The following is a 15,777-nucleotide window of genomic DNA, read 5'->3' as shown; positions in this document are numbered from 1 at the left end:
ATTCAAAAAGGTGGATATCTATTCTACTATAAATACATTGATACCCGTACCCCCACATATATTCAGAACCCAATCTACTAAAAACCTGCCAAAAACTTTTGCTAACTTAAGTATCGGAGTCCCTTACAGGTACAACCCCTACCTGTTCACAAACAACTTAGACTAATTCATCTTCGTTGGAAAAGACATCGAACGACATACTATTTAAAGGCGTTTAAACCTCACGTTCAAGCCTAAAAGCAATCAGTTTCAGGTAACCCTAAAAAAATTGGAGTTGTTGTTGGAGACCTAGAAGTCTACACCCAACCATGGTGTCGGAAATGGACATACGGCATCCGAATCTGAACCGGAATATCATAATGCCGACTATGCACTCATGATACCTCCACGACAAGATAGAACAAGTGGCTTTAATGGGGAGGGAACATCAGGAAACCCTCAACCCAGGAGAATCAATTCAAATATACATTCACCAAAAAACGAGAAGCGCCCCACACCCAACAGAATTCATGGGATTCGTATACGGACATTATGCCCGATTAGAACAACTCGAGCGGGAGATAGAGCGACAAAAAAAAAGTTAAAAGAGACTTACGAAGATAAATGCGACGACGAAGAGAACTAGAAGAAAAATTTTTAAAATTAGAAGCCGACTTTCGAAATCGAAGCAATCATGTAGATCAGGAGGAAAGCCTATTTAGAGGAAAAGATCCAATCATAGAAGATATCATGCAAGTTAAAGTTCCTAAAAATTTTAAAAATTCTAACATAAATTTTTACAATGGAACGACCGACTCAAGACATCATTTAAGTAATTTCAAAAATCAAATGTACAAGATCGATTCGTTTGATGCAACGAGTTGCAAAATCTTTTCGATAATATTTATCAAAGCGGTGATAAAATAATTTGATAGTTTACCACATAAATCAGTATCTTTATTAATGCAACAAGGAGGAGTTGTGGCGGTCATGCGCCACTACTATACTGACTCCATATGAACCACTGCATACGCAAGTTGACTAGGGAAAAAGACTTGCTGAAAGCTTCAATTCTACCATACAATACATACTGAAGTCTCATTAGTGAGTAGTTACTCTTTAGTAAACATCTTATCGGAAGAACCAACCAAAATGTAGAAATTTAGCAAAGAAAAAAAAAATACAATTTATTAACGTAGAAAAGTGTAGTTCTATGTCCATTCAAAATATGGACACTATAAATATGGAGTGTCCTTTGTTAGTTACTAATTCGATTATACATTTCTACATCTTTATGATGATGGCTCAGTTGATTAAGAAGCTCTGTCCTATCATAATCTTCAACCTTGCGCTTCTTTTTGTGGTTCTCTTCTTAATAGAAGTGGCAGCAGCAAGGGTTAATTGGTCATTTGAGCATCATCATCAACACGGGGGAGCACTATGTAAGAAATCCGTCGAACTTTTACATCGAATTTAATTACTTTTGTAATGCAATATATAATACGATGAAGATTTTTTTCCTAGTTTTGGTTGATAAATGATAATATTGAAGGTTGTATATATCGGTTATTAGCAAAATTTTGTACATAATTAATATATTGATTAAGTTTAATTTTGATATATTTACCGTATAAAAAATATTTTATACTTATTATTACAGCTATTCAATCAGATTTATACGTTTTAAAATAAATTATTTTTATTAATTTAACAATATAAAATAATTAAATATTTACGTAAAAATCGTTTACATTGTCAACACATACAAATTAACTTTATATTAATTTTAAAGGGTTTAATTTTGATATACTAATTGTGTAAAATATTTTACACAGTACAATCACATTTATTATTTTAGATGATTATTTATTTTTACTGATATGATATTATGTAATTTGATATACGTGTAAAATTATTTTATACTGACCATGCATTAAAATTAAATTCTAATTTTTATATGTTAAAAGTGTAAAAAAAAAAATTAAAGAAAATATAATAATTTGTTCTCTTTTATATATATATATGTGTGTGTGTAACATTGTATATATAGTAGGTGGTGGTGATTGTGGTGACGACCCAGAAGGAGGCAATTATCATTGTCATCCTGGACGAGGTCGTTAGTTTCAGTTGGTAAGTATCACTTTAGTGGTTACAGATCCTCTTTTTTTGAGATTTCGGTAAAATATATATATAATGTATATATTTTTATTATGGTTTGTTTAATTATTAGTAATAATTTATGAGTAGTGTGCCTGATACAATATATATAATATGATGACTACATTAGAATCTGGAGTCATATATATTTGAGAGTTGGAACTACTTGGATGATTATATTACAGATATCAACTGATGGATAAAGCTCAAAAGGTGGAAGGATCATAAGGAATCTTAAGATGCTATAAGTGTGATATTAAGATTTTAATAAAGTTGTTTTTGTTTATTTTTTTTTGTTCTTTTGTTAGTTATTGTTTTTCTTTTTTTCCGCACACTTCAGATGTGCTGAAATTTATATTCTTAAAAAAATAGGAATCTCGCTAGGAAATCAATAGAATATTTATATAATATGTATAATAGACTGTTTATTTGGTCTAATATGAGTTAAAAAATGAACATTTCTCAAACACAATACACCCATACTATCTAGAATAACTATCCGAATATTAGAAATAATAAACATCAGATATTTTACTGAATCAAACATCCATAAACCCCCATTGTACATGTTGTACAGATACTCTATTGGCTACCTATATTTTCTCAAAAAATAAGTAGTTTATTTTAAGTTAAATTATTCTATCTATTTTTATAATTTTATTAAATTTGTAAAAAAAATTATATATAATTTAAAAATTTATAATTGAATCTTTATATTATTTTAATCTTAAAAATGTTAGAGTTAATAAAATATTTTCTCTTTAAATTGAAGATACCCACACTTTAAGAACTAAATTCCTAAATCTATAAGTCTTCTCATTTTTTTTAGAAGTTTTTGTAAATTTTAACTCTTTGGCTTAAAAATAATCTAATTTCAAGGTTCATAAAGATGTAAAGAACCAATTAAAAATTTTTAAAATATAAAAACTTAATTATAAATTTTATAAAATTATAGAAATTGACAGAATAATTTAATCTTTATTTTAAGCTTCTCGTGGTTTAATTAACTATGTACTATGTAATCTCTTGTAAGCCTATGCTGGAATTGGAAGTTGATAATATTAAAAAAATTAATTAATTTTTATTTTTTTTATTTTTAATCTAAGTATAATAGAGTAGATACAAATTAAACATCAACTTATATGAACATTTTTCATTACTCATTGCACTGTTATTAAGGAAAGGGGTGTGCATTACAACTACTCTAATCTGTGTTCTTGTGGTTGAGCATGAACTCAATGATCTTACCCCAAATAAAAAAGGAAAAAAGAAAAGCTAAATTAACATTTAAATACAACTAAAGTTTATGTGTGTGATGAATTATAAGTCCTTAAAGTAATGTATATCATATTTTATTCCTACCACACATGTGAGAATTCATGGATTTTACAACAACTATTACAAGAAAACCAGCAAACATTAACGTCTTATTTGCGACGGTTTTCAAAACTATCGCAATTTATTATTTTGCGACGGTTGCTATTGCGATTTAACTCATCATCTCATACCTTGTGAATAAGGAGATGCACATCATGCTCTGGTTCTATAATCATCATACAACGACCTAATTATAAATTTAGTAAAACTATAAAAACTAATAAAATAATTAAACTTTTTTTTTATTCCTACCTCGCTCACATCTATACATGAGAATACATATGTTTTTCATAACCACCATAGTCCATTGCAACAAAATAACTAAATAGCGTTGGTTTATTTGCGACGGTTTCCAAGATCATCGCAATTTATTGACTTTGTGACTATTGCGATTTAACTCATCATATCATATCTTGTGAATAAGAAGATGCACACCATGCCTTGGTTCTATAATCATTCTATAAGCAGGAGCATGCTTGTAGCTAGGAGATAGAGAGAATCTAAACCTAGAGACAATTAGGGCAAGAACAACCTTCAATTGAACCATTGCAAAGTTTTTCCCAACACACAAGCGAGGACCCAATCCAAAAGGCACATATGCTTGTGGATACTTGCAAGCCTTAGAGACACCATCTTTGAATCTTTCAGGTTCAAACTCATTTGCATTTGCTCCCCAAACTTCAGGATCCCTATGTATAGTTGGAATTAGGGTCCATAAAACAACACCTTTGGGAACAAGTAGTTTTTCAATTTGGGTATCTTTATAGACCTCTCTTGAAACAAATGCTCCTGGTGGGTATAAGCGTAGCACTTCATGTATCACCATAGTTAACTACAAAATAATTTATTTCAAAAAATATATATATAAGAGCATTTTTAATGGAGTGTTTTAGAGTATTATTTTTTATATTTTCGATAAATAAATTTATTTAAAATTAAAATCTGCATAAGTGCATTGGAGTTGATTGACGAAATAATACTGATATTTTTTTAGAGATATAGTATCACATTGATGAAAAACCAATAAAATTTTATTGCTCATCTAGTTATATTGATGAAATAATTTAAAATAATATAAAGTTCTAACTAAACTAAGACGAGCACAGGAGGAACAAATTTTACTTTTAATTTCAAATTATTCTTTATGGAATATGATTTCACAAATATTTGTGTGTTTTGTAAGACCTAAAATAAAATTGAAATTTGATATAGCGTTAGAGATGCTCTAAATACTACTTTAAATTTTAAATAACATTAAATAAACTAAAAGTTAGTTTTTCTAAAAATGTTTTCTATTTTATTATTTTTAATAAATAAATTTTTAATTATATATGTAATATTGAAATGTAATCAGATAATTGAATAAGCTAATATTGTATATCATAGATCAAACTATATATAAGGCTTAATATAAGCCAACAAATCACAAACCATAACCAACAAAATACTCATGATTTTCGGTTTGTTCTTGCTTTTAAATTGAAATCGGTTTTCAGAGTAACAGTTATATGAGAATGAAAAAATAAATTTTAACCGTTAAATTTTGTTTGAATATCAATGATTAAAATCAAAAGTCATGTAATGTAACTTTTTGTGTACTTTTAATTTTAATAATCTTATGTGTTTATATGGATTAAATTTGTTAGTATAATTTTCATTAAACATATTTTCCAATGCATGATTTTAAAAATAGAATTGGACTAGACAATTCATCAATAGAGTTAAGTAAAAAACAATCACTTGACCGGTTCGATTTATTGGTTCGATTTAGTACAAAAATTGGTAATTTAATTAAACCAATTTATGTTTTATTAAAAAATTAATTTAAAAATTATTATTCTAAACATACATTCTTTACAATATTCATCAATTCCAATTAAACTTTTAAATTTTTAGTTTCAACAATTAAATAATTCATTTAATTTTCAAAACTCTACTTCTGTATATATAATATACATACATACGTACATACATACAGATAAAGATAAAGATATAGATACAAAAACATACCGTTTTCAAGAGAGGAAGAGAATCAACATTTGGTATGCCATTGGGGAAAACTTGAGCAACCTCTTTTCTTACACGATCTTGCCACTCTGGATAAGTAGCAAGAAGCATCAAAGACCAAGATGCAGTTATTGCAACGGTTTCATGGCCTGCAAAGTATATGTTCTTGCAATTATCCACAATGAATTGCTTGGCAAAATCTTTAGGTAGACTTGTTGAATCATCATCACTCATAGCTGCTTCCAATAATAATTGCATTAGATCTTTCTTTGAAGAAGGTTTCTCTGAGCATTCTTGCTTTCGTTCCTCCACTAACTCCCAAATTAGTGACTCTACCTCCTCCTCCATAATCTTAATCTCATTTTCCTTCCCTCTCCATATATTGTTTAGAGTATCCCTTCAAGACAAATTATATATTAATCAATTTTAGAATGTAACAAAAAAAAAACGGTTCAATTATTTGGCCGATTTTTTGTGATTGACAATTCTCCTAACCAACCCATCGAAATAAAAAAATATAAGTTGTGTATAATGGGTTGATTAGGAGAGTCGTTTATTAATAATTTATTACTGATAACTAAATGACAAAATTTATGTTTGAACTTATTTTGAACGTAAAACACTTAAAAAATGTTTAACATGATTATCTAAACTGTAAAATCTATATTTGAGCTTTATAGACAGATTTGGCCATCGCTAATATTAATTAATATTTTTTATGGTAACGGACATTGATCAACGAGATTTTTTACTATTTATCTCCTCGTCTGTATCATTAATTACAGACGGTTAAACAATCTACGATAGTAAATATGTTTGTGCTGAAAATTATTTGATTTATTAACTTTCATATTGTAAACTCTTCTAAGCTTAAATCGAAAATGTTTTGACACCTATATACAATAATTCATATCAGAAAAAACTGTCACTATATAACAAATTCTATGATTATTTCTAATTACTTTAAAGGTGCATATACATATGATATGATTCATTTTCTTTATATTTTTATATACTTTAAAAATATTCTATTTATTTTAAATAATGACCAATTTACATTAATTAAATAAAAAACCTAATATATTTGAAGAATGTTGAGTTTGCATTGACATACCTTAAACCTTTGATTCCAAAAAGGAAGGTACCATGTTTGGACATCTTCTTTTGCATTAGCCTAAGCTTAGAGAAAACTTCAATTCCTTTGGAATATGAATGTCCAAAACAAACTCTTGAAATAACATCAGCTGCTAAGCTCCTCAAATCTTCATCAACTTCAACTTCAACTGTGCCATTACCATCATCATCATCACTACCTAATTTGGCCGCAATGGCTTTGTCCCATCTTGTTAATAATGGTTGCGTTGACTCTATCATTAGGTCCACCATACCCTACCATGATCATGAGTTATTACATGCATGCACACTTTAGATTCAGCATAAGAACATTTTATTTTCATACAACTATGTACTAGGGTGTTATTGGTTTGGTTTGGTTCGGTTTTAGATTAAAAACTAGTCGAATTATTCTATTCGGTTTTTACAGTAACAACCGAATTGAATCGAACTGAACCGAATCAAAAGCAATTTGGTTCAGTCGATTTTTTTAATTTTTAAATCCTAACTAACAGAAAATTAATCCTAGTAGAATGATGTTAAAAACAATCAATAAACTGAAATAACATTATATTACATTTAAATTTAACAAAATTTTAACTCATTTCAACAATTAAACATAAAACAAACACATTTGTTAAGTCTAAAATTTTCATTTCAATGTTTTACTAAGCTACTTCTTCGGTTCGGTTCGACTTTTGCCGAGCCAATTGAAAACCGATCCAAATCAATCAGTTTAATTCAAAAAAAATAAAAAAAAATAATTTTTTTGTTTTTTATTCGGTTGTTAAAAATTTTGGTTCGATTTTGCAATAAATTTCGGTCCAGTTCAATAACTTATATCCCTACTATATATCATGAGCTTATATCATATCCTATCAGTTTTTACCTGAAAATAGTTATAGATGTGTATTTTCTTACCAACTTATGCTTTTAGAATAAATAATTTCATAACAAAACATCAGAACTTCTATAAGTAAAAAGTTTAGGATTCGACTACGATTGACAGTAAAAAAAAAGTTTTAAAATATAAAAAAATAAAAAAATTATATAAAATTCACATAAATAAAATATAAAGCGCAAAAGAAATTAATTTCATATTCCATATCACAGAATTATTCAATCATACCTTAACTTTTTCCATGTAAAACTCAGGAGCAATAAGTTTTCTCTGGTGGGACCAACTAAGTCCATTAGCTCTGAGAATGCCATTTCCAAGAAGGGATGCAAGGTTGTTTGTTATATGAGAAGGTTTACCCAAATCCAGAGTCATTAACTTGTTCATTTCTGATATTAATTCTGGACTATTCATATACAAGTTTTGTTTTATCCCTGTTGAGTAAGTGTACAATAGACCTACAAATTCGGAGTAAAATTAATGTTTCATGAGTCTTAATATTCATATTAATTCAAGATATTATACTAATTAAATTATCGAATATTCTGTTAAAAATATTTGAACACGACACTTAATTGATAATTTAATTAATATGATAATCATCAATCAAGTGTCTTGTCCTGTTCAATCAGGCACACTCTATTATATCAATTAAAGTGGTATAAAAAGAGAATATAAATTTTTTAATAATTATTTTTTATTATTTTATTATTATTCAAAATATAGATCCTACTTTTATCAATTTCTCTTTCATCTTATTAAAAGAAACATCTATAAACTTACATCTTTCTGGTATAATTCATCGTTCAATAATAGATGCCAAGGAACGATTCAAATTATTTGTTAAGATTTAATATATACATAACATTTGTTAAGACTTGTGTGTTATATTTTTTGTTTTTTCAATGTATTTTATATTGAACCCACTAACTCGGATTAACTCGGATGGACCATGGATCAGACTCTCAGAGTTTGATGTTTATTTTTAATAGAAAAAACCAAAAAAATTTCCAAATTATTAATTTTTTGACAAAAATATCATTTAAAATTTGTTTACGATAAAAAAATATTTTAAAATACCATAAAAGTATCCAACGGTCAAATATAAATTATCAAAAAATTATAAAGATGAATTTTTATATAATTCTTAACAAGCATATATAATTAAAAAAGCAAGATGTTTTACTTGTAACATTTAATTTTAGTCCTATTTTGTATGGATTTTTTTATATAAATATCTAAATATTCTCATAAAATTTTATATTAAATATATAAATAATTTGCTAAATATAAAAATTATTTATCATTATAAGAGAGTTGTTTTTTATAATTTTTATTGTATTTAAAAATATTTTTAACATAAACAACTTGTAAAAAAAATTACTTCTGCAAAAATTTAATAATTCAAATATTTTTGATAATTTAGTCATTTCTTTGACTAGAGATGTTCGCAGTATGGTACCGAACACTAATTTTACTTATGGTGCAATTTCGATTGAATTTGTGATTTTATAAATTAAAAAATTTAAATATACTTAATAAGTTTCGAACATCAAATTTTAAATAATAAAAAATGACATAACAAATCTTGACATCATCTTGAAAAATTAACAATAACAAAAATTATTATTATACCACAATTGCTATGCTTTTTCCATTATTTCCCATAAAATAAATAGTCAATTATATTTTATGATGTATAATATTATATCAAAAATCTATTGTCTATATTTTAAACCCAGTATTGTTCAAGATATTAGTAGGTCTAAATAATAATAATAATAATTAACTGGTTAAAAAATTAGATCTCTAAATTAGTCATTAAGTAGTGAAAATTTTTAAATTAAAATTAATTCATTAAATATATAAATTATGTAATATAATTTAAAAAAAGAGGTTATATAACAAGTTTGAGGAATCCCTCCAAATTCTAAGAAACATCTTTTAGTTTTAGAGAAAAATTCTAAACAATTCTTGACAATTACTTTAAAATATGACGAAAATTTTAAAGAAATTTTTGACAAAAAAATATCTAACTCAATCCTTGAGATTTACTTTTAGGAAAATGATTAGCTCATGTGTAAAAAAGAGTAATGTTATTTTTTTTTTTGCACAAAAACTAATTAATCTCAAAAAAATATCAAAAATCAGGTTGAGTATTTTTTTTTTGTCAAAGACTTCATAAATTTTTTAAGATAATTGTCAGAGGCTGGATTAGATATTCACTCTTCAGTTTACCACCCCAATTTGATTTGTACCGAATTTTAATAGTTTGACCATATTTAATCAAATTAAATCGTTGAAATTATAACACACTAATCCAGATCTATTTACCATGTATAGAAATTAGTATATTATAATTAATTATACTGAAAAAAAATAGAAAAAAAATGATACCGTATTGTTTTCGCCAGATTTCAAAATAGGGGAAGAGAGATTCAGTGAAGTCATGAGTATGATCACTACTATGAACAACTTTGGCTTGTGATGCAGTGTTGATTCTGTGCATTTCAAGCAGATTCCCATGAAGAAATGAAGGTGGTGGCCCACTTATACCTTGCATTCTTAGCTTCCTTCGAACCCTTTGAGACTTTACCCACTCAATTCCATACACAAAAACCACCCACATCACCATTCCAACCATGCCAATGAAACAAACCAACATCACTACCTCCATTTTTTTCTTTCTTCAATCTCACTTTTCTCTCTTGGTGTGTGTGTGATTGTGTTTGCTCTTCAATTTGTTATTAGTTTCAATGTATTCTATTTATACAAGACTATAAGCAAAAATGTATAATATTAATTGTGGAGTAAATGGTTAAATTATTAATTGAAATATTATTTATTTTTTAAATTCGTCTACAAAATTTTTTTTATTAAATTTATTTTTTAAAAATTTTAAATTAGTCATGTTAGTCTATGAAGCACGGATTCTCTCGTGATGCCGGTGTATCCGTGTTGGACGCGAATCCGACGCCGACACGCAATGGATACTTTAAACGAGCGTATCAGCGGCATGTCTTCTTGTTTGGTGGAGTGGTCACGAATCCGAACGAGTCCGACCCGATTCAGATGTTCATGAGACGGATCTTTCTGGTGAACTGCAAATCTTCAATTGATTTTGTGATTTTATGGTCTGATTAACCAATTTTTTCTTTCTAATTTTAAAATATTCTGTTAGCGAAATAGTAAGAGTAGATTAAAATTTTTTACTTTTTTAATAATTACATAGTTTTAAGGCTTTTTTATACAATTATATTTACTCTTATATTTACAATATGATATTTTATTAATTTAATATATTATTTAAATTTTTAATTTTTAATTTTTAATTCACAACGTATCCTAAACGTGTCGTATCCAATGTTTTATAAAAAAAATGTGTCGGCATATCCGTGTCGTGTCGTGTCCGTATCGCGTGCCGTATTGGTGCTTCCTAGATGTTAGTTCTTTCGTTATTTTTATTATTAATAGTGTTAAAGTTTGTTGATGTGATAAGTTAAGTAACATCATAACACATACTTAGTAATTCTAATTGAATATTAACATGATTAATTTAAAAAATTAGATTAAATCAATATTTCAAGTTCTCCCTTTAACTAAGTTTTTATTTGATCTAATTTTATAAATTTATTATATTAGTAGTCAATTAAGACTCTAAAAATATATTGTAATGTCATTTAACGTATCATATTAATAAATTTTAACACCATCAACAAAAAAAAGTGACAAAAAAATAGCACAATTAATTTAAAATTTTTAAAGACAATTTAAATTCAAGAACCAACTTGAAAAACAAGTGCCAATTTAATAATTTACTCATTAATTATGTGTTGAAAATTAAAAATAGAGATATTAGAATAACTTCAATGGAATACTTATTGATTATTAGTTTAAAGTAACTGAATTGACTTGAAATCAAAACTTATATTCGATATCATTTTTAAAATGATATTGATACGAGTTTATATGATCTCACATATAATTATGTAGTATTATATGAGACTCAGAATAAAATGAAATTAAAAGTATGTATTGGAAATACTTTTATGTTAGAATAAAATTTATTATTTTTAGTTAATATTTAACTAATTTTAAATATTAGAAACTAAATTTTAAAATTTTTAATAATATAAAAATAAGACATTATTCAAAATATTAACTTCATTCTCCCTGACATTTCTTATCTGAAAAACATGCATGTGATAGGTATCCTTTTGTGATGAGTCAATGCAATTGAAAAAAACAAAATGCATTAATAGCAAAGATACAAATTCAAGAAAATGCATTAATTTACCATCTGTAAGGTAACGTTTTGTGGAGAAACAGAGACAAAAAGACTGAGACTGAGAAACAAAAACTAAGAAATAGAGATCGAAATAAATCTCAATATTTTATTTAGTGAAAAGTGGGAGACAAAAATTGAAACAAGAATAAAATTCTAATTTAATTTGTATAAAATGTAAAATTGGAATTAATTAATTTAAATAAAAATATTTTAGGTATAAAATGTTATTAAAGTTTTAGCCTTTATTTCTAAAAATTTAGTCTCCTGTGTCTTCATTTTTTAGAGATATTAAAATATTGAAATTTTGGGGATAAAAATAAAAATTTTTGTACCAATCTCTGAACCAACAAATATGATACTAAATCTGTCTCAATACCTTAAAACAAACGCTACCAAATAGTGTATGTCTCCTGTCAACTTATGTTTTTTGGTTGTATTTGTTAGCTTACAAATATAGTCAACATACGTCTTATGATTTATGAGTACATGTTAAAATTCAGATTTAGTTAGTTTATGTTATGAATACACATAATAAGATGATTATTAATAACATTTTTTAAATATTTTTAATAATACAAAATATATAAATATATTAAAAAAATTATTTTTTATATTTTAATAAAAATTTTAATTTATAATGTTAATATATATTCTCTACTTACAAGAGGTTAGCAGAACTATTCGTTCGCAAGGGGGGAGAGGCAAAGGCCCAGTTAGGAACCAGACAACAATTCAGTCAACATCTGGTGAAGTGTATAGAGGCCAAAACCAATAAAATAAACCACTTGCAAAACGAATAACATAAACCACTTGCAAAACCACTAACAAAACTACTAACAAAATCACTTGCAAAACCACTAACGAAACCACTAACATAAACCATGACAAAACCACTAACAAAACCACATACATTGTCACTAACAAAACATAAGAAATCGGTCACATACAAACTTTACCAACGTCACTTACCATAAAAAATCACTAACATAACGTATATAAACAAACGAATAAGTTACTTAATCCTACTTTTAAAAAAAATATTACGTACTAACCTCGTCGTTGATGACCCCGACTATATGAGCACAACTCTATCCAAACGATATAGTCTGTCCGGATTATCCCCCATGGGCTGAATATCCTGCTCGAGCCTTTGTTGGAGCGAACCTGGGTCATTTTCTCTTGGATTTGGTAGGGTATGATAATGAAAAAGTGGTTCGAATGAGGTTGGTTCGAACTCATTTTATAGTCGAAGCAAGTGTAATTCAAAACAATCAAATTCGAATTACTACTAAAGGCAAAAAATGAGTAATTCGAATCAGCCAGATTCAAATTACTTAGGAACGCGTGCTTGGATTTAATTCGAATCGCTCTTATTCGAATTACAAGAATTACTGTGTGTAATTCGAATCAGGTTGATTCCAATTGGTGGATGTGTGCGTGTGTGTAGTTTGAATAAGTGTGATTCAAATTACATGTAATTATAGTTCGAATTAGGTTGATTTAAACTATACAGAAAGGTCTCTTGGTTGATTTATGAACCAGTTTTTAATTTGGCTGATTTGTGTAATTTTTTGCTCCCCTTAACTTATTTAAGTGATTTGCCCTATTTTATATTTAGTTTTTTTAGTTCTAACAGTATTTATTTAAAAAACTGTGATAAAAAATTTATTATAAAAAATTATTTTTTAATTTTTTCACAAATACTTAAATAATTTTTTAAAAAGTTACATTTAATTTTAAAAATTGTATCAGATATTAATATTATTTTTTCTCATAAGTTAAAAAAAAAGAGTTACTTATTAACTTATTCAAACAGACCTTTAATATTTATTTTTTAGATTTAGTTAGTATGTGTATTAACTATATATATATTAAAGTTATTTTTAATAAAAATCTTTTTTTTATCTGAATAAATACATAATAAATAAATATATGAAAATTTTAAGTTTTATATATTTTATAATTTTTTAATTGATAAATTTAATATATGTCGTTGGAGACATGTCAACTAATTTTTTTTTAATTTCTAAATAAAAGTTTAGCAAACATGTAGATTTATGTTAAAAAGATTATTAATAAACTTTTTTATATTATTTCAATAAATATATAATAAATTGATTGGAAAGGGAGTCATGGATCCTATGGTAAAGTTGACTGAGTTGGGTGAAATGGTTGTTTGAATAGCAGAACTGCTAAGAATTATATCATTTTGATGTAGAAAGGAACATGTAAATAGCGACTGCAGCAGTGTGAAGACAGCATAAACGGTTCTGTTAGAATACCTATAAACATTGGATTCTATGCTACTTACTCGATGTAGGACTTGAAAGATTGTTAATAATTACTCGAGTTGATCCTCCCGACTAATTTGTTTATGCCAATGTGGAGGGTTAAGTTTAAGACCGAGCCCGTTTGGGAAGTAGCAGAAGCTATTTTTTTTTTTAACTTTTGGATTATGAAAAGTCACAATCTATGTGTTTGGCACTATTTTAAAAAAAGCTTTTAACTTCCCGAAAAGTTAATTTGTAGCTTTTTGAAGAAATAGAAATATATGACGTCTTACTTCTCGAGAAGTCATAGAATTGTGTAAATCTAACAATCCTAGCTTGGAAACATTGGCAAGAAAAGGACCCGGTGGCAGAGCTTTGGTAAGAAAATCAGCAAGTTGATCCTTGGAACGAACTGGCATAAGATGAATGAGACCAGACAAATGCTTTTCACGAACAATGTGGCAGTCCACTTCAATGTGTTTAGTTCTTTCATGAAAAATGGGATTATTGGCAATGTGAATGGCTGACTGGTTGTCACAGAATAGAGTGATAGACTTTTGAAGCGGCAAGCCAATGAAATCCATTAAGAAAGATAACCAACTAGCTTCACAAGTGGCAACAGCAAGAGACCTATATTCAGCTTCTGCAGAGGACTTGGCAACTGTGGTTTGCTTTTTACTCTTCCAGCTAATGAGCGAGTTCCCAAGCATGAAGCAATAACCAGAAATAGAGCGACGAGTATCGGCACAGGTAGCCCAGTCAGCATCGGCAAATCCAGTGAGATGCAGATTAGAAGTAGAGGAGAAGAAGAGACCAGTTGCAGGTCGGCCTTTTAAATATCGGAGTACACGAAAAGCAGCCTGTAGGTGAAAAGTTGTTGCACAGTCCAAAAATGGAAAATGAGTTTCATAAAAAATTACATTTCTGGATATGAAAATTTCCTTTGATTTTAAATCAATAAGTCGAAAACCCTTTGTTCCTAATTTAAAACCAAGAAAAGCTGTTTTTCTGGCTCTTGGGTCTAATTTTGTTCTTGAATTTGTTAATGTGGAGGCATATGCAAGAGAACCAAATACTCTTAAATATGAAAGGTCAGGTAAGTTACCATACAAAAGCTCGTAAGGACTAGCATTATCCAGGTTAGTGCTGGGCAACCTATTAATTAGGTGAATGGTGTGAGCAACTGCGTATTACCAAAAACAATGTAGAATTCCTGATTGAAATAGTAGTGCTCTAGCAATACCTAAAATGTGCTGGTATTTTCTCTCTACAATCCTGTTTTGCTCTGGTGTTTTCACACAAGAGCTTTGGTGTAAAATTCCAGTTGATGCAAAAAAGGATTTTAGAGTAAATTCTGGCCCATTGTCGGTCCTTATACACTTAACTTGTTTTTCAAAATGTACTCTGACAAAATTCACAAAATTAATAACCAATTGTGATGCTTCAGATTTGGTTTTCATAAAAAAAATCCAAGTGAATTTGCTCTTACCATCCACCACACTCAAAAAATACCTATGTCCTTCATTGGAAGGGACAAAAATAGGACCCCAGATATCCATATGAACTAAATCAAAACAATCTTTTATTTCAGTTGTACTAAGATTAAAAGATAATTTCTTTTGTTTTACAAAATGACAGGATTCATAAGGAAGTTTTGAAGCAATACAATCTATAAAAGGATAATACTT

The 15,777-nt window shown here is 27.7% G+C and overlaps 1 protein-coding gene and 1 long non-coding RNA gene across 2 annotated transcripts; one reads left to right on the top strand and one right to left on the bottom strand.

Annotated features, from left to right (window-relative positions):
- The first annotated feature begins 1,264 nt into the window (after window positions 1–1,264).
- On the top strand, window positions 1,265–2,470 carry LOC127742388 (uncharacterized). Its single transcript, XR_008003594.1, has 3 exons — window positions 1,265–1,421; window positions 2,030–2,109; window positions 2,322–2,470. It is a non-coding gene; the product is annotated as an uncharacterized LOC127742388 (long non-coding RNA).
- Window positions 2,471–3,679: 1,209 nt separating this feature from the next.
- On the bottom strand, window positions 3,680–10,254 carry LOC107471760 (cytochrome P450 714A1-like). Its single transcript, XM_016091250.3, has 5 exons — window positions 9,929–10,254; window positions 7,763–7,989; window positions 6,635–6,909; window positions 5,524–5,917; window positions 3,680–4,345 (listed from the first exon to the last, which is right to left on the bottom strand). Exons 1-5 carry the CDS (start codon window positions 10,206–10,208, stop codon window positions 3,920–3,922), a joined length of 1,602 nt encoding a protein of 533 aa, XP_015946736.1. The 5' UTR covers window positions 10,209–10,254; the 3' UTR covers window positions 3,680–3,919.
- Window positions 10,255–15,777: the final 5,523 nt, after the last annotated feature.

The sequence above is a fragment of the Arachis duranensis genome, chromosome 10, assembly GCF_000817695.3.
Source record: "Arachis duranensis cultivar V14167 chromosome 10, aradu.V14167.gnm2.J7QH, whole genome shotgun sequence".
NCBI lineage: Eukaryota > Viridiplantae > Streptophyta > Magnoliopsida > Fabales > Fabaceae > Arachis > Arachis duranensis.
Note: the sequence above shows the minus strand (reverse complement) of the source record. Positions and strands in the feature narration are given on the sequence as shown.

What these genes read in the sequence shown, in the direction of transcription:
- LOC107471760 (XM_016091250.3), bottom strand. Translation starts at nt 10,208, where the DNA reads ATGGAGGTAGTGATGTTGGTTTGTTTCATTGGCATGGTTGGAATGGTG. An exon ending in TTTACATGGAAAAAGTTAAG is followed by an intron (nt 6,910 to 7,762) that starts GTATGATTGAAT and finishes TGATCATGGTAG; the next exon opens with GGTATGGTGGACCTAATGAT. An exon ending in TTTGGAATCAAAGGTTTAAG is followed by an intron (nt 5,918 to 6,634) that starts GTATGTCAATGC and finishes TTTGTCTTGAAG; the next exon opens with GGATACTCTAAACAATATAT.